The sequence below is a fragment of the Lagopus muta genome, chromosome 5, assembly GCF_023343835.1.
Source record: "Lagopus muta isolate bLagMut1 chromosome 5, bLagMut1 primary, whole genome shotgun sequence".
Classification (NCBI taxonomy): domain Eukaryota; kingdom Metazoa; phylum Chordata; class Aves; order Galliformes; family Phasianidae; genus Lagopus; species Lagopus muta.
The window spans coordinates 49,506,139-49,532,691 of NC_064437.1; the positions used below are offsets into that span (position 1 = coordinate 49,506,139).

The following is a 26,553-nucleotide window of genomic DNA, read 5'->3' on the forward strand; positions in this document are numbered from 1 at the left end:
GTGAGCTGTGTCAACTCTGAGAGCCTAATTGAGAATAATACGGATATCCAGAGTTGTGGTCCTCACTCAAAAACATGTTTAGGAATGTGTGTGCAAGGATAAATTTGAAGTTAACATAAATGCAGATTAGTAGCAAGAAGAATATTCTTCAGACAGTATGTTGTGAGAAATTAGACGCTTCTTACTTTTCATCCTAAAATATTATATTTAAAGCAGTCCTCAAAGTGTGAAATATTACAGGTCAAGGTCTGCCACAGCCCAGGGAACTGGAATGCCCAGGTCCGTGCTGAATATCATAACCACTGGTATGTAAGCAATTGTTAACCTCTCCTGATACATGGTTTTGTGAATTTAACTGGAAGATCTTTTTCATCACAAAGATTTCCTCACTTCTGAAGCACTGCCAAATCAGCAGTTAAACATGCTCTACAATACATGCTGCCAACTCATGACACTCGCTATCCTGAAGTGCTCATTGTGCTTGGACTTCCTTTTATTGGCACAGGTTTCTGCCAGTGAATCATTCTGCTGCTGGAGACAGACAAGGAACTGCAGCCGAAGACACAAGTAAGGCAGTCAGAGCAGAGGTAAGTTGCCTGTACATATGTGTTCGTGATCTCTTTCTCTGTTGCCTATCTCCATAAAGACATGCAGTCTTGGTTTTGTGCAGTTAATTGTAGGAATAGATGGCTTGTTTCCTCTCTGATCTGTAAGCCTATTGCTATGCATGGAAGTACATTTGCTCAAGTTGGAAGACAAATAAGTTCAACCTGCAGAGAAAAAAAGAAAAAGAGTGGCTGTTTCATTTTCCTTTACTTATTTATTCAGTCTAAGAACAAGAGAATTAAAGTCTGAGTATTAAAGCAGTGTATGTAAATTGGACTTTCAGTTCTTGAAGTTCTATGCATATGTACATTTTGTTAGTAAACCAACAGATTCTCATTTATATGGATAAATTTCTGAAGCTCAATTTCACTAACTCTTAAAAGTCCAGAAAGATCTTTCAAGGGCATTTCCTTCTCTGACTTTTTTCCTTCTAAGTATGTTTCTTTTCTGACAGTTTACCATGTCCAGCATTTCCCTATGGTTTCATTTCTCTTGAAGTCTTTGCTCCTGAGGCTTACTGGAGCACTGGCCTGCTAAGACTGATGTTGCTTAGCCTGCTGCATCTGATTCAAAAGGTGAATACCTGGAAGTCTGTGAGGCATGCCAGCTAACCTATGTAATAATTGAGTGCTTTGAGAAAAAATTGCCCTAACAAGAGGAGTGATTTAGCCTCTCCATTGCCCCAGTATGACTTACTAGAGATTTGAAAGCACGCTGAGACATTAGCAAAGTGTTTTCTTCCCAAGTGAGATTCCACGTGCAGAGACAGGGAGCTGCATTTTTCTCCCACTGGGACAAAGACAACAGAAAGCAGAAAGGAGTATTGTGCTGTGTGTAGCTGGGAGTCTTCCTGTTTGGACAACAAAAATTAAGAAGTATTCAATATACAAACAGAACTGAATGTTATTTGTTTTGATGCCAAGTTTAAAGTTTTGGGTGTTTCCAAACTCTGCTTCATTGCAGTTGTCTGATGACTCAGGAGGTTTGTTAAGTTTGTTCAGTAAAATTTGAAGGTTAAATTGAAGATCAGAAAAAGCCAGAACTACATTTTTCATAGGAGATTCAGAGTGCAAAAATCTCTGGTCTCAGAAAGACTTGTTACCCAAGCCTGATTTACTCCTAATGCAGATGGGTCTCCTATGAAATTCCCTCACGAATCCTGATGACCAAGCACACATACTGTGGCTGCCTTGGAGCTGTATGAATGCTGGTTAGCTGGCTAGGTCACTTGTGCTGACTGCTCAGCTCATTGTAGAACATGTCACAGCTGGCACAAATCCCCTGCGTAGTCCTTCCCCTCAGGAGTAACTGGGATCCCTATTACTTCAGAGGCTCAGTGTTGCACTTAGCAGAAGTTCATCAGTGACATCGAAAGATAATAACAGGATTGACAGAACGGTGAACAAAGTTAAACATCCACAGTGACAGAAGCATGCCCTGTTCTGAGGAAACCAAGCCTACAAGAGCCATAATGTCCCCAGTCACCACTGGTGCGTCAGTCTTACAAGAAACCTCCATGAGCTGAAACATTACATTGCATTACTCATCACTTTTGTCCCAGAGATCCTATTGTTGAACTTTAGGTATTAAATCTGATCTTTAAGATTGTTATCCACGTGCAGAATGACTGCTACTTATCTTTTTCAGCCCTTATTCTCCCCTCACACAGGCAGACACAGCACACAATCATAGTTAGATATATCAAAGCTTTTCCAGAAATGTAAGTCCAATCATGAGCTACATGGATGAATCCTTTTTGTAAATTTCTTCACATTGGAAAGAAAATTCCTATCCCACTTATTTATAGCTCTTTTGTAGGCAAGAAGCACTGAACACAACAGTATTTCTTTTGCTATCCAAACAGATTCCACTCACAGTCCCCTAACCAGTAGCTTTCTATGACACATGGTATGCTCTTCCCTCTTCTAGGGAATGTTGGAAATAAAATTTGTATGCTGACAAAAAGTCCAGGGAGGCTCACAGAGGGAAATGTTCTACAGTCATTAACTGGGTTTTGGGAAAACAAAGACTAAAGCCTAGAAGTATATCTACTGTAGGAGGCATCAGCCTAAACTGTTTCTAGACAGACTGCACTCTCCAATTTCCATTCAGAATAGCTGCTATGGAGTCCAGCCCGCAAAGAGCAAGGTGTCACCTCCCCACAACCAAGACAAGATTTTCAACGACAGCTGCTTCTGAGAGAGAAAGGATAGAGACCCCTGGCAAAACACTCTCAGTTTCCATTGTAAACTGCTCTAAAAATGAATACTTCCATGGTTTCTCAGTGGTAACAGCCATCAGTTTGGGAGACAGAAACACTGAACTAGCAGCAGAATAAATGAGGGAAAAAAATGAAGTTAGCAGAGAAGGCTCTTGGATGAAGTGGCAGAAATGGGCTAGTGAAGAATACTGTTATGGTAAATGGATGAGTCAAGCAACTCCACATGCAGGACTTCCCGTGAAATCACAGCTCTCTCTTCCTAAAGCAAGCATACTGCATCTGCTCTTTCACACAGCCCCAACATGTGGTGTCTCCTCGTGCTGCTGTGTTCCCAAGCCGTTGCCTTTTCAGCAGGATTCACAGCACTCCATGCTCTGAAATCAGAGGAAGGGCTGCACAGGAAGCAACGCAATCCTGAAGACCTCATGAACGTTGTAAGTTGTCTCATTTTCTCTGCATACCTTATTAACATGTCTTTCACAACATCACTACCACTGTACCATCTCAAACAGGCCATGTTAGAGTCCTAAAGAAGGGCCCCCTCCCTATTGCCCACTTTCCCTACCTGCCTTTCCCAAAGCCACTGCATTAGATTTGGGACTGCAGTGAGGGCCATCTCCGAATGCAGTGGGGACAAACATGATTTGTGTGCACTGCACCAGAACACTGACACAGCACTGGAATAGAACGTTCCAGCTCCCGCTCTTGGCTCAAAGGCCCAGCAACTCCCCAGAAGCTGCTGGAGAACTTGGAGATCCAGGCCACTGAATTTTAACCTCAGCAGCAGCTGGGGTGTGTCACACTCCATTGTGTGACATACCCACAGTGTGACTACTGTGGGTAGTGCACACAATATGCAATTTCAGCCTGAACAATAGGATTTCTCTGCCCGTATTTAGGGTGAACCCTAACAGATACGTGACAAACACATGGCTTATTACTGTGACTCTTGCTTGCACAGTCACCTCTCCCAACACACCTTGATGTTTCCAGCTAAAGCTGCACACAGGAAGAAGAGATCTGGGGGTGTTAGTTGACAGCCAGTTGAACATGAGCCAGCAGTGTTCTCAGACAGCCAAGGCCAATGGCATCCTGGCTTGTATCGGAAATAGCACAGCCAGCAGAGCAGGGAGGTGATCATCCCCATGTACTTGGCACTAATGAGGCCACATCTCAAGTAGTGCATTCAGTTTGGGACCTCTCACTACATGAAAGCTGCTGAGGCCTTGGAGTGTGTCCTGAGAAGGGCAACAAAACTGTGAAGGGTATGAAGCACAGGTGTTATGGGGGGCAGCTGAGGAAAATGGGATTGTTGTCTGGAGATGAGGAGGATCAGGGGAGATTTTCTCTCTCTCTACAACGGCTATGGCGAGGTAGGGGTCAGCCTCTTCTCCCAAGTAACAGCGATAGGAGAGGAGGTAATGTCCTCTAGTTGTGCCAAGGGCGATTCAGGTTGGATATTAGGAAAAAATTGTTCTTAGAAAGAGCGGTGATGCACTGGAACAGCTGCCCGGGGGGATGGTGGAATCACTGTCCTGGAGGTGGGTGACTAAATAGAAATGTGTAGATGTGACACTGAGAGACAGCGTTAGTGGGCATAGTGGCGATGAGTTGATGATTGGACTAGATGATCTTAGTGATCAATGATTTTATGATTCTACACTCAGTACAGTGGCAAGTACTGGGCTCCATCAAAAGAGGGGTGGCCAGCAGGGACAGGGAGGTGATTGTCCCCCTCTACTCTGCTCTTGTGAGGCCCCATCTGGAGTACTGCGTCCAAGTGTGGAGCTCCCAGTACAAGAAAGACAGGGAGCTGTTGGAGAGGGTCCAGAGGAGGGCCATGAAGATGATCAGGGGACTGGAGCACCTCCCTTATGAAGACAGGCTGAGGGAGCTGAGCTTGTTTAGCCTGGAAAAAAGAAGGCTGCGGGATGATCTCATTGCAGCCTTTCAATACCTACAGGGAGCCTACAGAGGGGAGAGGAATCAACTCTTTGAAAGGGTTGACAACTGCAGGACGAGGGGAAATGGTTTTAAGTTGAGGGAGGGAAGATTTAGGTTGGACATCAGGGGGAAATTCTTTACAGAGAGAGTGGTGAGGTGCTGGAACAGGCTGCCCAGAGAGGATGTGGATGCCCCGTCCCTGGAGGTGTTCAAGGCTAGGTTGGATGGGGCCCCAGGCAGCCTGGTCTGGTATTAAATGGGGAGGTTGATGGCCCTGTATGTAGCAGGGGGGTTGGAGATTCATGATCCTTGAGGTCCTTTCCAACCCTGGCCATTCTGTGTGATTCTGTGATTCTGCGAGGGAGGTTGAACCCTTCCTTCAACCAGCAGGTTCTCACAACACTAAGTACTTCAAGTACTGTGAATTTGTAATAGGCTTACATGGCTTACCTAACCATACTTTGACAGGAAAGGACTCATTATACTACAGACAACATTTTTTGGCATAGTCGTATACCGATACTGGTGCATGTTATTAGTCTCTAGAAAGGTACCATCTCTATCAGCCTGGCACAACATGACAAATGATCTCCCTTGGACTTGCTGAGAGAGTTTAGGTAGTCTCCCTTGATGAGACAGTACCTGAACACAAGGAAACCTGACTTTTCACACTCCTTTCCCCAGTCATCACACTTTACAAATGTGCAATTGATCTGTTACCTTTATTTTTAGACATGTGTCTAGTGAGGAGATGAAAGCTTTCAAGATTTGCAATGCACTGAATGCTGAGTGCAGCCAAGAGCTACCTGCCTGCCTTCCTCTGCTTCAGAATGGGATGGTTTGCATGTTACTAAGCTCTCCTTTGGCTTTCCACAGAATGAAATGATCAGGTATCATGGATACCCATGTGAGGAGTACGAAGTTACCACGAAGGATGGATACATACTTGGTGTTTTCAGAATTCCCAGTGGGAGGAACATGCATAATACAGGTGTGGCATACATAAGGAAGGTCTGGGATCCAACTCCTACTTGGGTGCCCCCATCTTTCACACTTGCGTGTGCAATGGCATGTTCCATGCTTTTCCATCTCAGCAAAAGCAGCTAGCCAGGAATTCTGAATCCATCAGAATCCTCACATTCAATGTCTCTGTAATTTCAGACTTTTCCAACTTTGTTACATTCCAGTTTTTCCCTGTCATGTGCGTTGAGGGGAGGGTTTTAGAGAGATTTACCATTAACATTCTAATATAGACTTAAAGTAGCAAACAGAGGCTTGACAACTAGCTAGGCACATCAGTAAGAATTCTCATTTTTCTGAAAGACAGATATTCTTAAAGGTGATAAGAAATCAGGTTATCATGGAAGACCAAATGCATTTCATCTGAATAGCATTAAAAAATTCAACTTGGAATTCAAGATTCCCTGGATTTTGCTACTTCATATATTACTCCTTAAAATTATTCTATAATTTGTTTTGAATACCTTCCTTGGAGATCTGGACCAGCCTCACCATCCTCAAGATAAGGCTGATCAAAGTTAGATTGGCAATCCTCTCTTCCACAAGCTGTTCTGCCTTCAGCATTTTTCATCTGTAGGTAGATGGTTTCAACTTGTACCTTGACTGTCCAGAGCAAAAGCAGGTGGGGAACTGGCCACCTCATCAATTATTATTATTATTTTTTTTTTTGCCAGTCCTGACATGAAATGGTTAAACTGCTTGCATGGTACAAACCCTTCGGGTTTCTCAGCCCAGTATCTATGCATAATTCTTATGGAAGCTTCTTAAAGGAAAGACTTAAAATCTCTCACAAACTAAACTCTGCACTCAAATTAACATTAACTACTGCTCCAATATAAGAATATTTTAATCTTTTCCAGGACAAAAGCCCGCAGTCTTCCTACAGCATGCTTTTCTAGGAGATGCCACCCACTGGATTTCTAATCTGCCCAACAACAGCCTGGGATTCCTCCTTGCAGATGCTGGCTTTGACGTCTGGTTGGGAAACAGCCGAGGGAACACCTGGTCTTTAAAACACAAGACCCTTAAGCCCTCCCAGAAAGAGTTCTGGCAATTCAGGTATCATGGGCAGGGGAAATTACTCAGGATAGAAGGTCCCAAGGGTACTAGATAGCTTCATCCTGATGGGATTTTTGCTTAGCATCAGAAAACAGTCTACATAGTCCAAGGAGAGTTAAAAAGCCAGACAAAGAAGGATGACCACTGGAACTTATGGTTGGGAGCACTGGCTGAGGAAAAGATTTCAGACACTGGTAAATGAAAGGGGATGCTGAGGAAAAGGGAGGCAGCACTAAGGAAAGGAGATCAAGAAGCTCAGCTGGAACAGGTTGAGCAGCCTTGTCTGGAGATCCCTGATCTCTCACAGCTGAAGTCAACCAAAAGAAATGTATTTTGTAACCCTTGCTAGTGAAAGCCCTGATTAAATTCACTTTCCCAAGGGCCACATATGACAGTTTTGCACCTTCTCTGTTGACACCCCAAGGCATCAAGCAACCTGTCAGTACAGATGTGTCCTTCTGTCCCTTTCTTGTCTTTGAGTGGATCCTGCTCAGTGCAGTGAATGAAACTGACGTTCAGTAATTCACATTATGATAACTCAACTGCCTGCCAGATTTGTTTGTTTCTCCTCTGTAGCTTTGATGAAATGGGTAAATATGATATTCCAGCAGAGCTGTACTTCATTATGAATAAAACTGGACAAAAGGATGTGTACTATATTGGTCACTCTGAAGGCACTGCATCAGGTAAGGTCAGGACATTTATGGTTCACTATCACCTGTGTTCCCAGCTGATCAGGAGGTGGGTCTCCCCACTGACTGCTCTTTTCTTTGTTTGTGGAGAAATGCCTTCTGAGATTGGAGTGCAAAACATGAGACTTTTCTAAAAACAGCTTTGGTTGCCATTAATAAACAAAGAAATCTAACAGGAGTTAGAAATGTACTCCAACTTTTTAAATAATTAGAGACTTAAAAGCCGTTCCTTAGTGTGTACTCCAGATACTGGCACTGGGCATATTTCTTAAGTTCTCTGCACCTGGAATTTTAATTAAGTTCATCTTTTGTGTTAAGATATACAATTATTTTCTTTATGAATTGTAAGGAAAAACTAATAAGAAAAAAATGCATATAAAATACACAATTTCAAATAAGACAAGGAAGAAGAATCTTAGCATTACCAAGTTGTATGACTTAATACCTATCTTATAAACACTCATGAAATATGCTTTAAATAGTCACTGGCCACATTACCATTTAAAGATACATTGCCAGAGGCTGAAAATTAGGATCTAAAAAGCATTAATTATATATTTTCTCCTTGAGCCAACCTTTAGCATTAACCAAATTTATGGCTTTTGAGTGCAACTTTTTTTCAGCATCAGCTAGAAGTTTCTATTGTTTATAGCTTATGTGCAAGGTTCATAAATAGACGTTGATTGAAAATGAACAACAAATCACTCATTAGGGAAAACTATTTGGAAAAAAAGAGAAGAGATGAAAATGTGGGAAAATCATATACCATCATAGGTCTAGATCTTTCCTTTCTTATTCTCTCATAAGAGTATTAAAAGATTCTCAAGACAAAGCTAACTAATCATACAGATGCCTCTGATGTAAACAATCAGTTGAAAATACTCAAAGCTCCAGTATTCAGCTTATTATTCTACTGCTCCATGGACGCATAAACACCTACGGTCATTTAAAGGCTATGATCTGAAATTTTCATTTTTTTTTAATAGGGAGTTTTATGAACATTAGAGAGAATCTGATCTTGTCACCTAAAACTCTCTGCCATATACCTGTGAAAACTGTTCTGATAAAGGCAAAGTTTTGACATTCTGTCAAGTTCAGGATGAACTCTGACTCCCACATAAAATTCATTTCAGGATTTAGCATTAACACTTGCCTTAGCTAGAAGATGCAGCACAGATAAACACGGACAACAGGAAATGGGTTACAAATCTTGTCTCACTTCTCATTTGCTACCTGCTTCATACTTGTTTATTTTTGCCCATTGAAGATGTTTTCACTAACTCAGATTGGCTGTTCTACGTTTGCAGGCTTCATAGCATTTTCTACATATCCTGAGCTGGCTAAAAGGGTGAAAGTATTCTTTGCTCTGGGCCCAGTAACCACTTGCACATATGCTAAAGGCCCTTTGATGAAGATAACAAAACTTCCTGCAGCTGCACTCAGGGTATGTCTTTCTTCCCCCCACAAGGCACAAGGTCTGGCTTACCATCTCAGGGTCCAGGCTGCACATTCTAGACAAACAGCTTTCAAAGGGACAAGATGCTGATACTGAGCTTGGGATAAAATATGTGCTTTTGAAAATTCTCTTCTGAAACTCTGGGGTGGGGGAAACACAGGAGAAGAGAAAACTGGGGTTTGCAGCAGGTACAGTGAAGTATGAAATTCTCTTATCGTTGCCGTTTAACTAGTGTTTTGCTGGCCTTGTATAGGAGGAAGTAAAACAGATCTGCAATAATAGCTATAACAACCTCAGACTTGAGAAATTAGTCAGCACTGCGGCCACAACATTAGAAACCAAAGGGTGGTTTCCTCCAGGACTGAAGAGAGTAAAAAGAGCAGGAATGGCTCGTGGTGAACCACGGGGAAAATAACACTTCAATGGGTAGTAGGAGGGCAAACTGTTTCAGAAATCTTTGAATACAGAGTTGGGAGACTAGGCTATTATCAACATTTTCCTGCATAAAATGCTCTTGTAACAAAAAAAAGAAGTGTTGTGCTTTTCCCTTCCCTCAGTTAGCATTTGGCTGGAAAGGAACCATGCACCAGATTGGATTTATGCAAGGACCCGTGACGCAGTTCTGTACAAACAGCGATAGATTTTGTGGCAAAATACTCTGTTATATAGCTGGGGGCAACATACAAAATCTGAACACAGTAAGTATATGCAAAAACACCTACTCAAAGTAAAATTAAAGTGATTTTGGAAATTATATTTTGCCCTACACGTTAATGTAAATAAAACACAACATAGTTCTCAGCAGAGAGAGTACAGGACACTGTGTGGACTAGGACTAGAGTTGATGATGAGACCAACAAACAGACATACTATGTCTCAGAAGGAAAAGGCTGAATTTAGTCTGCAGCAATATTGCATACATCTCTAGGTATGTCCTCTTTTGGGGACAACCAGAGTTCAGTCATATACACACGCTCTTTAAAAAGAGCCAATGGATGATGGAATCAGACTTCAGTGTTATTTCTTAGCATGCAGACACTATGGTCCTTTGAACAATAATTAAAAAACTGGAAAAGTTCTGCTTCTCTTTCCAAATTTTAGACTGTTTGAGCCAGATCTCAGTCCCAAAGAACTACACAAAGGAGCATCTCCCATTTTTGCTATTTTCAGAAATGGGCCCAACAGTTTAATCTGCAGCACAGAGAGCTACAGAAATTCCTTGCCCTGTGCCTGAGGAGTGCAACACTATGAGATTTCTAGAGACAAGTACTTGACTTGGATTAAGTCACTAATGTTCTCCTCAGGGCAAGGTAAGTCTGAAAAAGAAACAGAGGGGATGGAAATAAAACATCCCTTTAAGAAAACAGTAAACACAAGCAGATGAAAAGTCAGCCTGTGTTTTTTAAGATTGCTTCTTTAGCACCTGGAAAAAAATAAGGAGAAAATGAGTCTTCAAAAGACTTATGCGTGGGTGGAGGTTAAGCAAGGATTCTACTCTGAAATGACAGGAAGGTTTTTTCTGCTTCTGAGGACCATAGGATTCCACAGTGGTACTGTATTACATCCTCAATATAAGTCGCTTTCTGAAGAAAAATCTGTGAACAGATCCACGCTGTTAACGACCTAGTCCTATATCTGCCTTCCACTTTTCTGTTTGATATTTGAAGATTATCCTATTAAAACAGAGCTATAACACAGCATTGTGTTGCTCAGCATTGGATCCCTGCCTTTATAACATTTTTGCTTTCTCTCCAGAGTCGAATAGATGTATACGTAGGACATTCCCCAGCTGGAACATCAGTACAGAATATAATACATTGGCATCAGGTATAACTGCATACTGAAATATAAACACTCACTACAGCTTTTTATGCAGCTGACAGGCCATGGGGAACTCCAGAGGCAGCGGTTCTGGGAAATTCCCAACATATCTTCTCAAATAACACCCTAAGCAGATGCCACTGTGGGAGCGCTGATTCCCACACCATTACCCTAACTGAGCCTTTGGTATCAGGCAAAGAGATTTCCCCAGGGCACATCAGGCCTCTCTGCAGTTGGGCTCCAGTGGCTTCCTGCCTCCAGCTTTGTTTTTGCCTTGAAAGCTGCAGAAGAGCACTCAAGCACAGCCTGGGCACTTGGCAGGCAGTAGGAGGACAGTAGAAACCTGAGCAAGCGGGGGTGAGCCAGAACAAAGATATGATCCAGGTTTCAGCTCTCTCCCGGAGAGTTAACTGCAGCCTGGATCATCCCCCAGAGCCCAGTCAGCCACACACAGGCTTCTGCTGGGACAATGGGAAAGTGGAGAACAGCCTTTTCAGCTGGCATCCTACTCTCAGACCTGAGTTTGAACCAGAACATGGCAAGAGAGTGCCAGCTCAGAAGCACAGCACTGCACGTGCACAGCACTGTGACTGTTTCTGCCAGCACTACATAGAGTTCAAATCTCCAGCATCCAGACCATCAGCAACCAGATTTGGCAAATGGAAGCAAGGTAGCAGATTTCTATAGCATCCTCAATTACTCAGACCTTCAACTCAGCCCATGTGGGAACAACTGAGGAAGAGCTCCATAATGGCCTCTCACCTTTCATTCTCTAAAACCACTCACTAATCAAATGACTAATCAGGTCTGAATTTTAAAAGGGCACTCACCTTTCCAGTAGGACAGACTCAATTGAATTCCTTTTTATAACAAAACAGATTCAAGAGGGCTACTGCTAAGTGACAAACTAATTACAATTCCACCTATAGAAGCTGAACTCTGGTAGGAATAACAGTGTGTCTGGAAAGGTCACCATTACTGTGAGCAGATCAGACTCCACTGACACACAAATGATGTGTCGTTGTGAGGTGTGATGTGAGGAGATACCATAGACTACACCACACAACTAATAATAGCCCTGACAGGTTCTAGACAGGTCCTCTTCCCAGTGTGAGAACTGGACACAGCCCCACATCACAACTAACTGAAGTGACTCCAACCAAATTTGAAAAACAAAATATCCCAATGGTGACAGCTGGGGAACAGGATGGAATGTTTGCAAGGGTAAAAAGTGACAAAGCCACTCATCCCATCCTATGGCCCATCCCAGGAAAGCCTGCAACTGGAGGAAGGGCCAGGAGGAGTTTGATCCTTGTGTTCAATCACAGGGAAGAAAAATACCACCAGCGCTCTGCTCTGTCTCTTAATGCTTTCATTTTATCTGTCCTTGTTACAATATCCACAGGTATTCCATGCAGACAAATTCCAGGCTTATGACTATGGCTGGAAGGAAAATATGAAGAAATACAATCAGGTAAGGCAATATCGTTTTCCTGAGAACTTCTTCTTGGGTTTCGGCAAAACTAAGAACTCAACACTTCAGCACACATGACCTCAGCTGCTACAAAACATCTAAGGTGTTGTGAGATAATGTTTCACCTGAACCTAAACCTAACTAATATAAAAATTTTATTATTCACAGACAGAGCATAGACAGTTTCTTGCAGACAGTTAACAAAACTTCATTTTTCTTTCCCTACTGATGCAGGGATGTATTCATTGACATGCTGACTTACCAGTCATACTCAATTGACCAAGATCCATGGCTAAGTTCTAGGACCGGATGAGTATGAAACTCCAAAAAATCCTCAAGGCCTGCCTTTCAATTAGGGAAGAGCCTCCATATGTGACCTCCATATGGTTGACAATCATTTCACTTTTAATTAGCACATTTTACTTGGAGCCTGCTGTTCTGTACTACATCAGGTCGCTTTGTACAGATTGAAAAGCTGCAAAGACATCAGTTGAAAAGCACCAAAGTTCTGCCTATACACAAAATTACAAATAGCCAAATTATAATGTTGCTTCTTCAGTCCTAAATATAACAATGAAGACCAAAATATAACAATTAAGATGCACTTCTTGCCCCAGCAAAACATTAAAGAGATTCCCTAAGTACACACATGGATAAGCTCCACAGTCTTTTCATGGTAAATGGATTCACTGCTCTTTCTACATCCATACACATGATCAGAATAAGCAGATGTCAAATTTCAGGACAACTCATAGCCACTCACTGCAGAAAGAGTCTAAGAATAGGATGAATCATTCCCTTCCATGATATGTAGGGACTGGAGCTAGGGAAATATGCATTAAGAGAGTGGACTTGAATCCTTTTTCTAAACACAGCTTCTGATATAACAGCATTCACTCAGATGTCTTCCCTTTCTTACAGTCTACTCCTCCTGCATACGAGATAGAGAAGATAAGCACGCCCATTGCCGTTTGGAGCGGTGGACAAGACAAATTTGCAGATCCCAAAGACATGGCAAAGCTGCTTTCTCGGATTACTCATCTCTCTTATCATAAGCATTTTTCCGACTGGGGACATCTTGATTTTATTTGGGGCCTTGATGCAACTGAGAAAATGTATATGAAAATCATTGAACTACTAATAAAATACCTTTGAAACCACATGCAAAGTGTTGATCCATTCAAATCTCCATCATTTTTCTTTCACAAGAAGAATGATACCTGAGGAGCAGATAAACAGAGACAAGAGTAAAGAATTCTAGTACAGGTGTTTACCTGCACTTGCTTATTTCTTGCTTTCTATTAGTTTGAGGTTTTCTGTGATGTTACTGTGACTGGTATCTTCCTAGGAAAATTAAAGTATATGGGAATAAAAACTGAAAACACAAATACATTAGGTCACATTCTTCAAGGATAACTTTATTTGGACAGCTCTTATTTACACAAGACTGATTTTCCTAAGCCTAAATGATATATTCTCTTGTATAGGCAGGCAATCAGTGATTTCCAAATACCAAGGAATTCAATTTCAAAAGACAATCTCAGCCTTGTTTTTTGACTTATCCGATTATTCTCCTGCCCTCCTTGACCACACATCATCCAAAGATTTGTTCATACACTCTAAACCCTCAGCTACAATGACCATGGGTTGTAGATGAGGAATAAGAGGATGCAGATACATCAAGCCACACTCCAACCAATACAGTTGTCACCTCATGTAGTAATCTTAACATATGCAATTAAGTGGTTGAAAGCACTGTGCTATTGACTTTGAATTTTACGTAATTTTGTGTCTTGGCCAAAATTTGTTCATGGTATTTCTGAAATACGTTAAAGCATTCAATTGTTCTCCCTTCCAATCCATTAGCTGAAAGAGACATTATCTTCAACCTATGTCATCTGTGCAAGCACTTCACATCTACTGACATATATGTTGATCTGGTTGAGTACCTGTCCTCAGGTTACACACAAAGTGGTCATCTGTGCAGGCTCAGACAGGTAGCTTTGTTTCCTGGGCTGATTCTGGGAGGGATCTAAAGCCTGACTATATGCTCAGCCAAGACTGCCTGCAGTTGGAGTCAGTATCCAATAAGCTAGGTACACAGAAAAATATCCCAGATTTGCTGCAGTATTGGAAACATACTCTAACGTTGTCCATGTGCCTCGTCTAGCAGCCATTAGCAATGCTGATCATAGCACCTATCTTCCAAACTTATGGCAGCTTACACAGAATGGCCAAAACTACTAAGAGAGACAAAGATCCATTAGACCAAGGAAATAAGACACAGCAGTGTTTGAAAGCAGACTCTCATTTATAAGTGCATTATTAAACCACAAAGTGGCAGGCCAAGCTAACAAATTACTTATCACTTCTGGTTTTCTACTGTCTTTACTTATGCAGTAAAAGATTCATGAATTTATTATTATTATTTTGGTATGTGCACTCTCTGCTGTGTGCACCACTCTTACAACCATACTATCCTGTCCATTTCCTTGAGAATAATATATCTGGCTCCATCATTACAGCATTTCACTGCTTTATTTTCTTAATTTTATTAATTTTTTTAATATTGGAAAAGTAGTCAAAAGACTTGCTTCAAACAGATTTTCATTGTTATTTATTAATTCATTAAAGGAACTTGGAAACTGTCTTTGTTTCTGGACTCCAATAATTCAATCTCTTCTTGATGCTTCTTTTATGTAAAACAGAAGATAATCTTTCTGTTGTAGCAATATCTTGAGAATTAAGGTGTGGGAAATTTGTAGAAAAGAAGGAAGAAGTGCTAAGCAGAGCAATCTATCTGAATAGTCATTCCCATGGTAGGAAAAGAAATACTTAGAGGGTAGGTGCCTGACCTTGTATATGCTGCTGTGGTATACTGTTCAGCTGTATCCCCTAAGGAAGCTGTTACACAGACTGTAAAGGATATTTTATTTCTTCATTGGCTGCTTATCATCACCTGTGGTGCTTAGGTTTCCAGAAGTCTTATCTGTGCAAATCAAGCAGTAAAAATTGGAGGAGCAGATGGGAAGAGCAATATTTTGAATGCAATTGTACTCACTCACAGCTTAGTAAAAGCAAATCAACTCCTTTCAGTCCACACAGTCCTGAGGATACTCCCAAGTCTCATACAAAATAGTCAAAGCCTACATCAATTTGGGTCAATTATCAGTCTGCAGACCCCTGCAGGACTCTTGCTGCTATAAAGAATGTATTGCCTGATGGAGTGATTTTCTGCGTTTTCAACAGTCCTTGATGAAATCCCACCAAGCATTAGGAAGTTTTCCTTAGCATGCTTTCAATGTTGCTGAAATGTAGTCTTCTTGCAATATCTAAAGGAGTCTCCCCATCCTGAAAGAAACAGATGAAGTACATCAGACTATGATAAATATAAGTCAAGTACAAAGAAGTTTCCTGAACTTGCTGTCCTCAGTGTTCTGCATGAATTTCACTGTCACATCCCTGATCTAAAGGAAAGATTTCAGGATGTGCTGGGTCTAACAGAACTCTTACTGAAGTAAAGGGTAGTACCCTTGCCTCTGCTCCAGTAGCAACAGCCGATGCACCATTCCCTGGGGATAATGTCCAAAGACATCACAGAGTTAAGAGCTAACTTCAAGAGCAACACAGTCAAAACTTCATTTGTCTCAACTGAACAATAATAGATGCTCCTGGATATTTCTTGTGACAGTATTTGAGCTTCTTGAAGGACGGCAGAAGCTTGACTTAGCCCATTTCAGAAGAATGATGTCTACACAGAGCTCCTTGGAGGGCTCTTAGCACTTCTCTGCATCCTGCATTTTAGGAACAACTGTAGCATAGCTCTGAGTTAAACAGTTTTGCCAATCTAGTGAATGTGTAGACTGTTGCTGATGGTAGAAATCCAGCGTGAAGTACCTGGACTTAAAGTTCCTGTTGCCAGTAAAGGAAATGGGGCAAATATTACTTTAAGCCCCACAGCAAAAAAATCTGCTGCCAGGAAGCTGTGCACTGTTTCTTTTTTAAATTGCTACGCACCATCTAAGGCCTACGACATATTGATTCACTGTCCTGATAAGGATACCCAGTTATAAGCTCCACCTTCTTACCTGATTCTTCACAGAAACATCTGCATGAGCTTCAAGCAGTAGAGGAATGACTGCCTGATTTCTCATTTCACAAGCGTAGTGAAGGGCTGTGCTACCATACTGAAGGGAAAGAGTAGCAGAAGGATTTTAGTTTTATTCCTTCTTTAACAGAAATTAGGTAAGTAGTGCTAGCAAAATCCCTTTATATCTTATAATTTTCCCCCTAACAATTGGATGAATAAAATATATAATCTCATGTTCCAATGCACAACACAGTAAAGCACTTGTCATAATCACAACAGGAAAAAAATCCTCTTCTAGGATGCAGTTGCTAAAACCAAGTCTGATACCTTTAGCAGGAAGCCGGTAGTTCTTCACTTACTTCAAAGGATTCCGTGATCTCTAGCTCAATAAATATTTCTTAATTTATATTGTTTTCTCAGACTTATGTATTTTAGAATTTGGTTGCTATTAAAATTGTAGTACCTCCTTTTGTGCATTGGAGTTTTTTGGCACACCCAAGCAAAATAGTCAACACAAACACTACACATGGCAGATCAGTATACTCTAAAGACCAAGAAAAGACCGAGTGCTAAGGCATGATCTTTGCCCAGAGGTCAACCTTAGCCTAATGGTGATAAATTCAGAACCTATATCATCACCAGAATATCTATGTGATTAATATTTAATATCTCAGCATTTCAACTCAGCTGGCCTGGATTTGCTTTTAAAATGACTTTGGTTGAAAAGGTCTCGATAAAGTTAAAAACCCAGTGAAACTGTACTCCAGGAGTACACATCACAGCAGTCAAGAAGCTGATAATCACTTACAATGGTCTGAGTGAAAACACACATCTAGCAACGTCATGCTAGGTTTTAGATGCTGTTTGGAACAACTGCTGAAGAAAAACAAGTTTGAGGAAAAAACTATCGTTTGATGAAAAAGCTGTCAGTGGAGAATTATTTCTGAGTACATTACATAAATATTGCTAAAGTGTCAAGGACAAAAACTAAATCTTCCTGTTATATCAGTTCAGTCTCTGATCCTACTCCAAAAGCCGTATTGTATAGCTAGAAGACTGAAGTCTGTTTTTACTAATACAGCATGCATACAATTACACCATACAATTACATTTATATAAATCCACTTACATAGTCTGTAGCATTAACATCAACTCCAGCCCAAAGCAACATCTTGACCAGGTTTTCGTTCTGTTTCGTCTTTGAGATCTGTTTAGTGGAAGTGTAAATTTACACAGTGAGAAGCTTCACCTGTATACACTGTTAAGTAGTTGTTGGTTACATATTGTTTTCTCTGAATAAGAAGTGTCAGACTTCTGCAAATATCAGAGTGATGCAGTGACACAGTCCTGCCCCTTCACCAGCTACGCTCATAGTGAAAATTGCTTTTTCTGTTGCTCTCCATCAGTATTTGCTTCAAAAAGAGCAGCCCAAGTTCTGTGCAGATTCATGGCCTGAAATATCACCATAAGAAAGGTGATAGAGGAGAAGTAAATGTGTAGGGCCTTTTTTACTTTCATCCAGACTCACCATGAGAAGATATCCAATAAGTAAAACCGGCATGAGGATTATGATGAGCACATAATCAAGGAAGGTAAACCGTTTTCTGACAGCATAATGCAGACAAGTGCGGTGTTTCTAAACATAAAATAGAAGAACTCTGATTAGTATCAAAATCACTTCTCTGATTATATTAGTATAATATTGACAATACTAGATCCTTTCTGTATTTCACAAACTTTTTTTTTTTTAGGTTATCAACTAGAAGTAGTTCTCTGATTTTCAAGTAGAAACAGGCACATGCAGTATGCTTCCTTCAAGTGGGTGCACATTTGACTCATACAGACTCAGGGAAAATAGGATCCACATGCAAGAACAATGGGAGATCCAATGGATTTCATGAATATGGCTGCAGACTTAACCGTTGAGAGAAAGAAGGCAGAGTGGAAGTCTACCCTGACCCAGCAGGTTAAATCAGCAGGAAGAATCCCCTCTGTTCCTCACAGAGGTTTTGATTATTGAAGCACAGAAATAGAAGAGCTGATGTCACCGATGTGAAACAGGAAATTAGCAACACCCACAGCAGACTCCTAGTTTAACTATCTTTGAATATTGTATCTGCCAAAGAAAAAGAGAAGAGCTGTTAACTTGCACATTAAAGAAGATGAGTGTCCTACAACTCATTAAACCGCAGTCTGACAAATCAGGTTATGGTGTTATGTCATGACCCAAAAAATGCTCAGAAGCCTTTCTGTGTAATCCTCTGCTTCCTATTCTCAGTTCTGAACACTTGTCAAGCTCTGCACCCACCTGTGAAGGTGAAGCAGAAAACAATTTAAGAAAACCAGGCAATGCTAAGAAATGGCTGTCAATGCAATAAGAACGATCTTACTGCAAAGTACTGAACTATTTCAAAGGGACTTCAAGGTGAGACAGAATGTTCTGGATCAAACAGAGCAGATAGAAGTGAACATTCCACTGACTTCATACACGTTTGCTGTGAAAAAAAATATGCTGGACACCAGAGTATAAAATTGCACATGAGTGTGTAGGAACTTGCTAAACATTGACTTAGAGATAATACAAGAGTTGACAAATATAGGTAATTTTTCCTAGCACTTTATCACCCTTAATATCATTCCACAAGAACAAATTAGCAGTGAAGCCAGAACATGCATTTTCCAGGCTCCTTTTCTTTGTAATCTCTGGGGAACCTGTGCATAAACACACTTCCTTATCACTCTAGGGAAAATAACCACTCGTGGCTGTTCTAGAAGGCAGGCAGATTTTAGAAAAATATGGATTAGAGGAAGAACAGACAGAAGGCTGCTCCCTTCAGCCCTCAGGTTCAGTTTTGTCAGGGATCCTTATGGGAGGAACAGGCAGGCTGTCTTTCAGATCTTCCTTTTAACTATAGGATGAAGATAAAGACAGATAGAAAAGAAAGGCTAAGAAAGAACAGATATAAGCTGGAGGGCAGGATGAATGCAGAGTGATGCAGGCAGAATCTACTGGGGACTGGGGATGACATGCAGTATCGAGTAAATGGGAAACAAATAGAAACTAAGAATGGCAATGTTTATTACATGTTATGTGCATTTTCAAGTCAGGAAAATAGGTGAGGAAATAAATAGAAACATAAAGGTTTACTGAATTACAATGTCAGGTTTAGACATGCCATGCAAACAAAACTAAGGTTTAGCAGTACTGCCAGTGTTCTCAAATATGTACTCAAAAGGGCAGCCAGTGCAAAAGCTGAGTCTGTGACCACTTACCTTGTTTCTGAGGTTGACATCAGCATTCTTTTTGAGAAGATAGCTAGCTATTCTGTTGTTTCCCTGCTTGCATGCACAGATTAAGGGGGTATCTCCACCAAAGCTGTCCTGGATATTCAGGTAGCTGCTGTTTTTATCCAAAAGGAGCTGAACTTCATTGAAATCGTTATTATAAGCTGCCTGACAAATGGGCTGAAGAGAGAAGAGAATGTTTGTCAGCACACACCATCCACTAACTTCTCTGTACCGTCCATCCTGACTTTCTGCTTGCACATCCCAAGAGCCTGCCATGCAGCCCCGACAGAGGCTGCCATTCCAAGCGTCTTCCAGAAGATGGCGGTAAGAGATACACCCGCAACTTCTATGCGGCTCGCAGCCCTCAGCGTGAGAAGTCTGACACGGACCGCGTGCAGAGGGTAAATTTTCTGTTCATTTTGGAACAGAAAGCAAGCAAGCCCTGGCAAGCCCACACCTAGCCAAGCTTACAAAAGCTTTCCCTTCAGATGGGCACTGATTGAACAAAAGGTATAACTCCTGACTCATCAGAAGAAGAAGAAGAAGAAGAAAACACCGCATTTCTGTTATTGGGCTTCAAGTTAAACCTCATACCTAAAGTATATGTACATGCACGGCCACAGCTCAGATCCTGCTTGGCTTTTGAAAACTGCTGCTCACAACTTTGCTCATTATGTTCAAGCACCTCTGACCTGCTATTCCTTCCCCTTCAGCAGTAAGAAGTCAGAATAAGCACAGGTAGAGAGAAATAGGAGACTATACACTTTTAGTCACCAGCAGGCAGAAAAGAACAGCCTAACTTGTAACATTTGAAGTTCTTCAGTCATAAAGAGAAAAGGTTACTTCATTATATCCTCTTCAATACTGAGGTTCTTTGCCACTTTCCAATATAGTGCATTTCTTCAGTTGGTACCTGCAGGTTTTCATTCTGATTCTCTGTATCAGAAGATAAAAGTGCTACAAGATCTATCTCTGAACTCTGAGTCCTCTCTACTCACCCTCTTCTGCTGTTACACCTTTTCCACATAAAAAAAGATTCCTCTTATTTACATTTTTACTTCAAACATTTGCCTACGGTACAAGCTTGCTTCCAATATCACTGCTGCTAAGTCTTCTGAACAACTGCACCAGATAAATGATTTCCCAGTATAGAGAAAGTACTTTCATGCTTGCCAGACCTTGTGTCACTTCTTGTTTTGTTTTCATTATATCAGACAAGAATTTACAAAGAACACATGCAACAGTGTAAACTTGTGTCATCTGTCCCTATTCTTTTAATCCATTCCTACCACATTTGCTACACATTCTTTCAGAAACAAACCAGTTTTAATGATTTGGAGGAGAAATCCCCCTTTTAAATGGCCTACTGGCATAAGAACCTTGTATATCTATGCCATTTAATTAATCTGTTCGGCTAACCACCTCATTCTCAGTTATGTCTGTGTCTAGGACTACACCTTCACTTTCACATCCACAGAAAAGCAGCTCCAGTGCAGTCTGTCAGTAGACTGTTACTCTTGCTTTTAAATACAGCTCTGTTCCTTTAAAGATGCAGGAGGTTTGCTGCTTGGTTGAACACTGGCTCAAATCCCAGCCATTTACTACACAACCTTACTCCTTTCTACTCTGATTCTTGCTATGCCAGCAGCTAATGTCATCAGATGACACGCTGTAGTGTTTTTCTTTCCACACTGCCTCACAGAGTTTTACTTTCTTAGCCACTGCATTCAAGGCATTTTTGACTGATATTTTCATTGACCCACAGAATCTTTTTCTAAACCTTACACTACTGTTGAATCCTGTTCTAGAACCATGAATAATGATAAAGAAACTATTACACCCTAACAGAGTACATTACTTGGAACTGCAGTCATCCACAGAGACAGGCATGCAAGAGCCACACACACACTTTTATCTTCTGAAATTGGCAGTTCTAACAAAACATCTCAAGCACAGGTAATTTAAGGAAGCAATTCCCAACCATTTCACCAGCTAATATATGGGTAATTTAAGTACTTAAAGTAACTTTTAAATGATTACCTTTTCAGTGAAGTGGGATGTCTTTTTTAGAATTGACTCACAAATTAATGCATTCCATTCATTTAAAAAAAAAAACCAAAAACACCACACGCAAAACAAACAGGTTTTGTGGGCTTCTCTTAAGGCCCATTATTATTCTGCAGGTTTGCATCCTAGAATTTATCTATTTTAATCAAAGTAAATGTATTAAAGGTGAAAAAGCCATAGTTCTAACATACAATATACATCCAAAATTGACAAACAGGACTTGAGGTCTGGAGGAGCAAAGGTACAAGCAGGATATTTAACAAAGGAAATCAAACAACTATGAGCACATTGTTTTGACCACAGTAGTACTCAGGACATCACAGTAGTATTTAGTATTGAGCTCTGAGGAGAAGAACCTGGGTGTTCTGGTGGACGACAGGTTGGCCATGAGCCAGCAGTGTGCCCCTGTGAGCCAAGAAAGCCAATGGTATCCTGGGGTGTATTAAAAAGAGAGATCCGGCAGGGGGAAGGAGGTGATTCCCCCCATTTACTCAGGCCTAGTGAGGCCACATCTAAAGTACCGTGCCCATTTCTGAGCTTGCCAGTTCAAAACAGGTAGGGATCTCCTCAAAGAAATCTAGTTGAGGGCTGCAAAGATGATAAAGGGCCTGGAGCATCTCCCTCATGAGGAAAGGCTGAGTAACATGGGTCTGTTCAGTCCGGGGAAATGATGACTGAGGGGGACATCTGATTAACATTTATAAGTACCTAAAAAGATGTGGGAGGCAAATGGATGAGTGGACTCTCACTTACACATCACCTACAAGCAGTCTGATGACGCCCAGAGGACTCTGAACAGATCTACTCCTGCTCATTAGTGGAGCACAGAAGATGTAGTATTACTTCCAGTACAAACACAAGCTCTGAGAAAAATGGCTCTGAAGAGTGGAAAGCAAGACCAAGAACTTGAGCTTAGGTAAAGAGGAAGTGAGTGCCTCTTCCAAAGCAGCAAAGCCCTTCAATTCTTCCCTCACACTTCTGCAGAACCACACAACATGCAGACATGCTGCACACCATGAACCTAACAGCATGACTCTGCACGAAACATATGCTAATAGGGACACAGGTTAGGCAACAATTTTCATGGTTAAAATCGCTCAGTGCAAGATCACCAGATATGAAGTAAAAAACATTAGCTGATAGATAGAAGGGCAACACCTCTACAGAACTGATTGTTTTGGTATCAGTTATAGTCCATATGGCTACCTGGTAGTTTACTCAGATCCAGATGAATTGCACACTAAATTTTCCTACTTGCTTTCAGTGATTCCTTGTTTAGATTTGCTTAAGTACTAATAAAAAAACAGCTAGCAGTTCAGCAAGTTCTGCCAAACATGAGGTAAAAGTTTGTTAAAATCAAGGTGGTGAGACATTGGAACAGATTGCCCAGAGAGGTAGTGGGTGTCCCATCACTGGAGACATCCGAAGTCAGGCTGGATGGGGCTTTGAGCAACCTGAACAAGCTGTAGATGTCCCTACCCATTGTAGAGGAGTTGGACTGAATGGACTTTAAGGGTCTCTTCCAAGTCAAACGATTCTGAGATACTATGATAAAGTTTCAAGGCACAGTAAAAAGGACAAAGCATTCAGCTGCTAGGGAGGAGGCTAAAGGTAAAGCTAGGACAAGAATTTCAAGTGGAAATTGCCTTCTCTTTTGAGAACTGCAAGGGACAGCCAAAGTTATATCAGACATTTGCAATTGTTTAGAAAAAAAGGAACACTTCATTTTATGAAGACATTCTGAATCAATACACAACCTTTTCCTGTGTGCTAAAATTCATTCAAAGGCCTTCTACTAACTAAATGGGAAAATATAAATCGTATTTGGGAATGTACTAGTATCCCTTCCATACTTCTCAGCAAATAAATCTTGCACTTTAATTGCACTTCTATAGATTTCTATCAGCTGTAAATAAACTATCTTAACAAGAGAACTACATCTCACTAAAAACACTTTAAGACAAGAAACCAATGCATATGAAATGATCAACTAGAAAGCACAGAAAACATGGATAGCATTTGAACGTTTCCTAAACATCATGTTAATTCTACTAGATGACTGTTTCTTATAGTATAGATATACAGAGATAGTACAATACTATCTCTGAGTAGCCAAACTGGAGAGAGACAAAAAAGAATATGATGCACTCTACTCATTCCATTAGCATGTGAATGCACAGATTCAAGCTCCCTATAATACTGAAAGATACTTCCATTGAATAGCTTCTTAAAATTAAAAGGGTGTCTTTCAGGATGAACATGTGACCTTTTAAAGGAATGGATATACAATGCTATCTCCAGAAAGAGAAGCAGCACATTGTATTCACAGTCAAAAAAGAAATGAAGTCTTCATTTGTTCCCTAGTGTGCAAATGGAAAATTTATAAAATAATGAATATGCTTACATAGCATTTATGTTGAAATCCATGGTTATGCTGACTTAATTACAGTGTGGGGAAAAACTCATAAGAGCTAAAAAATTTCTTTTAAATCACATTTCTAAACCAAAGCTTCCATAGATAATGTTTCCTTGGGCACCAGCTTTATTATCTGTATTCAACGTAAGTTAAGGGATCCACTTGGAGTTCTTAGTTATTCGTACACAGTGCTCAGAATCATTCTGATCTCAACACAAAACAATAAAAAATGTTGAGCAAAAGCGAACTTTGTCTACAAAGCCACAGTAATTATACTGGTTGTTGTGCTTACTTTGCTCCTACAAAAGGCACTTTTGTCAATTTGTAATAGCTAAAGAACAGTATTCCAAAGGAAAAGAATTGCCGTATTTTTAAGCCCATGTACATGATGACGTGAAGGAACCAAAGTAAAACCAACATATATCCACAGCCTCAATAGCTTCAGTTACTGTGCAGAAAATGACCACGTACCTCTGAGTAGAATATCCCCATGCCTGTTCTTCTCTGCTTGAGTTCTTTCTTGTTCACCAGCTCAACACATTAACCTCGCTTGAAATGCTCTTGAACTTGTTTGAATCTGGTTAACATTTAACTTAGAACACAGGAATCACTCTTAAGCTACATTTGCCTTCTGTGCTTTCTACTTGGTGATATGAAACAATTGTCTTCAGAAACCCAACCCAGCAAGGTAAACGTGGGAACAGCAGCTTACAAGAGACTGACAGAACAAGTTGCAACAGAGAGAAGAATTTCCCTTTGTCATCTTTGCAATAACAGCCTCTGGTTACCAAAAAAGGAAAGCAGCAAAATAGGCTGGGGAGAGGATGGGGATGGGTGGTAGGGGAGGAAGGAGAGAAGAAATAAGAAAAATAAGTTAGTGAACAAAGGGGGAAAGGGGATAAACAAGTAACTAAGAACAATAGGTAGCTTGCCACTCAAGCTACTTTGGGTTTACATATCCCAAACTCACTTCAAGAAAACCTCAGATGTATACTAAGATTCCATACCTTATTAAAAAGATTTCCTGGTGTAATTAGTTTCAGTCTCTTATTAACTAGACCAGCCCATTTCATCATCTGCTCACTCATCTCTTCCTAACCTTGTCCAAACACTAAACATGACTCACAGTAGCCTCCTTTTGTGGTTTCACACTGATGGACAGCTAAATACCACAACTGCTCTCACACCCTCCCCTCTCAAAGGAAAGGGGGAGAAAATATGGTGGAAAAAGGCTCAAGGGTTGAGGCAAGGACAGGAAGACCACTCTCCAATTGCCATCATGGGCAAAACAGAAAGCAGACTCAACAGAGGGAGATTAATATAATTTATTGCCTACTACAAACAGACCAGAGTAGTGAGAAACTAAGATAAGCCAAAAACACCTTCCTCACCCTGTACCCTCCCTCACTAACCTATTCCTAAAGCTTCCATTCCATTTAAGTTTTCAAGGTTCTGAGGGTAAGATGACTGTATTTCTGTAGTACACTCAGCCAGCCTGAGGAAGATATGTGTATTTTAAATGTCTATAAACACTCCAAAATCTCTTTCTCTTTTTAGTTTGTACTCATTACTTCTCTTCTCTTTCAAGCATATTAAAAAAAAAAAAAGAAAAAAAAAAGCTTTAAAACAGGTGCATGCAACTGCCCCTTTTGACTTCAAGTCCTGTGCATTACATTTGAAAACTTGTTACCAAACAATTTTCATATTTCCTTTTCAGTGAAGCTGGGAGACAAATACAAAGGCTGATTTGAAAGCAGCACCTCCTATTTTATTCTGTTGGCCCATAAAAACAAGCGTACATATTTGTGACACAGCAGTAGAAACACAATCTTCCCGCCAATATTCTATGTTGTTGCTGGCGACAGATAGCAGCAGAGGGGCAGGATGATAAAACAGTGTCTGACGTGGAATTGCATATGAACCAAAGGTGCGTCCCTGAATTCCTCCATGTGGAAAAAAATGGCACCCATGGCATCCATGAATACTGGCTGAATTTTTATGGAGATTGAACAGTGGATGCGAGCACAGCAAGGCGGTGGGTGGCACATTTCATTAGTGATAACAGTGATGTGAAAGACAAATCATGTTCCAGACAGCCTACAGAGCTGTTTCACCATGAAACCAAGAGCTTCCCGATCAGCTCATCTGCACAAATGTCTCTGGATAACAGCCCATGAAGTGCGTACAGAGCGAGTATTGGCTGCAGTGCATTGGAAATGATGGCAGCAATACTGGAATATCACAAAGTTTGCACGAGGCAGGTCCCAGAAATGCTTACACACAACAGAAAGAACTCTATATGCAAGTTTGCCAGGATCTATAGCACCAATGAGGCAAACGGTGGCGATTTCCTGGATGGTACCATTACTAGTGGCAAGACACGGTGTTACCTTTATGAG

At 40.8% G+C, this 26,553-nt stretch overlaps 2 protein-coding genes across 2 annotated transcripts; one reads left to right on the forward strand and one right to left on the reverse strand.

The window, feature by feature from the left end:
* The first annotated feature begins 503 nt into the window (after positions 1-503).
* LOC125693323 (gastric triacylglycerol lipase-like) lies at positions 504-13,448 on the forward strand. Its single transcript, XM_048945087.1, has 10 exons — positions 504-587; positions 3,123-3,261; positions 5,648-5,762; positions 6,652-6,850; positions 7,427-7,536; positions 8,850-8,986; positions 9,556-9,696; positions 10,754-10,825; positions 12,225-12,293; positions 13,215-13,448. The coding sequence occupies exons 2-10, from the start codon at positions 3,130-3,132 to the stop codon at positions 13,446-13,448; spliced, it is 1,209 nt and encodes a 402-aa protein (XP_048801044.1). The 5' UTR covers positions 504-587; positions 3,123-3,129.
* Positions 13,449-13,704: 256 nt separating this feature from the next.
* Positions 13,705-24,679, reverse strand: ANKRD22 (ankyrin repeat domain 22). The gene is made up of 6 exons (XM_048946796.1): positions 24,626-24,679; positions 19,657-19,848; positions 17,912-18,019; positions 17,513-17,590; positions 16,382-16,480; positions 13,705-15,644 (listed from the first exon to the last, which is right to left on the reverse strand). Exons 1-6 carry the CDS (start codon positions 24,644-24,646, stop codon positions 15,567-15,569), a joined length of 576 nt encoding a protein of 191 aa, XP_048802753.1. The 5' UTR covers positions 24,647-24,679; the 3' UTR covers positions 13,705-15,566.
* Between the last annotated feature and the right edge of the window lie 1,874 nt (positions 24,680-26,553).

Excerpts from the sequence above, each read along its gene's own strand:
- ANKRD22 (XM_048946796.1), bottom strand. The coding sequence starts at position 24,646 with ATGGGGATATTCTACTCAGAG. Across the intron at positions 18,020-19,656 it reads ATGTCAACCTCAGAAACAAG|AAACACCGCACTTGTCTGCA; the intron begins GTAAGTGGTCAC and ends TTTTATGTTTAG. Across the intron at positions 15,645-16,381 it reads ATGTTTCTGTGAAGAATCAG|GATGGGGAGACTCCTTTAGA; the intron begins GTAAGAAGGTGG and ends TGTTTCTTTCAG.
- LOC125693323 (XM_048945087.1), top strand. The coding sequence starts at position 3,130 with ATGTGGTGTCTCCTCGTGCTGCTGTGTTCCCAAGCCGTTGCCTTTTCA. Across the intron at positions 3,262-5,647 it reads CTGAAGACCTCATGAACGTT|AATGAAATGATCAGGTATCA; the intron begins GTAAGTTGTCTC and ends GGCTTTCCACAG. Across the intron at positions 5,763-6,651 it reads GAGGAACATGCATAATACAG|GACAAAAGCCCGCAGTCTTC; the intron begins GTGTGGCATACA and ends AATCTTTTCCAG.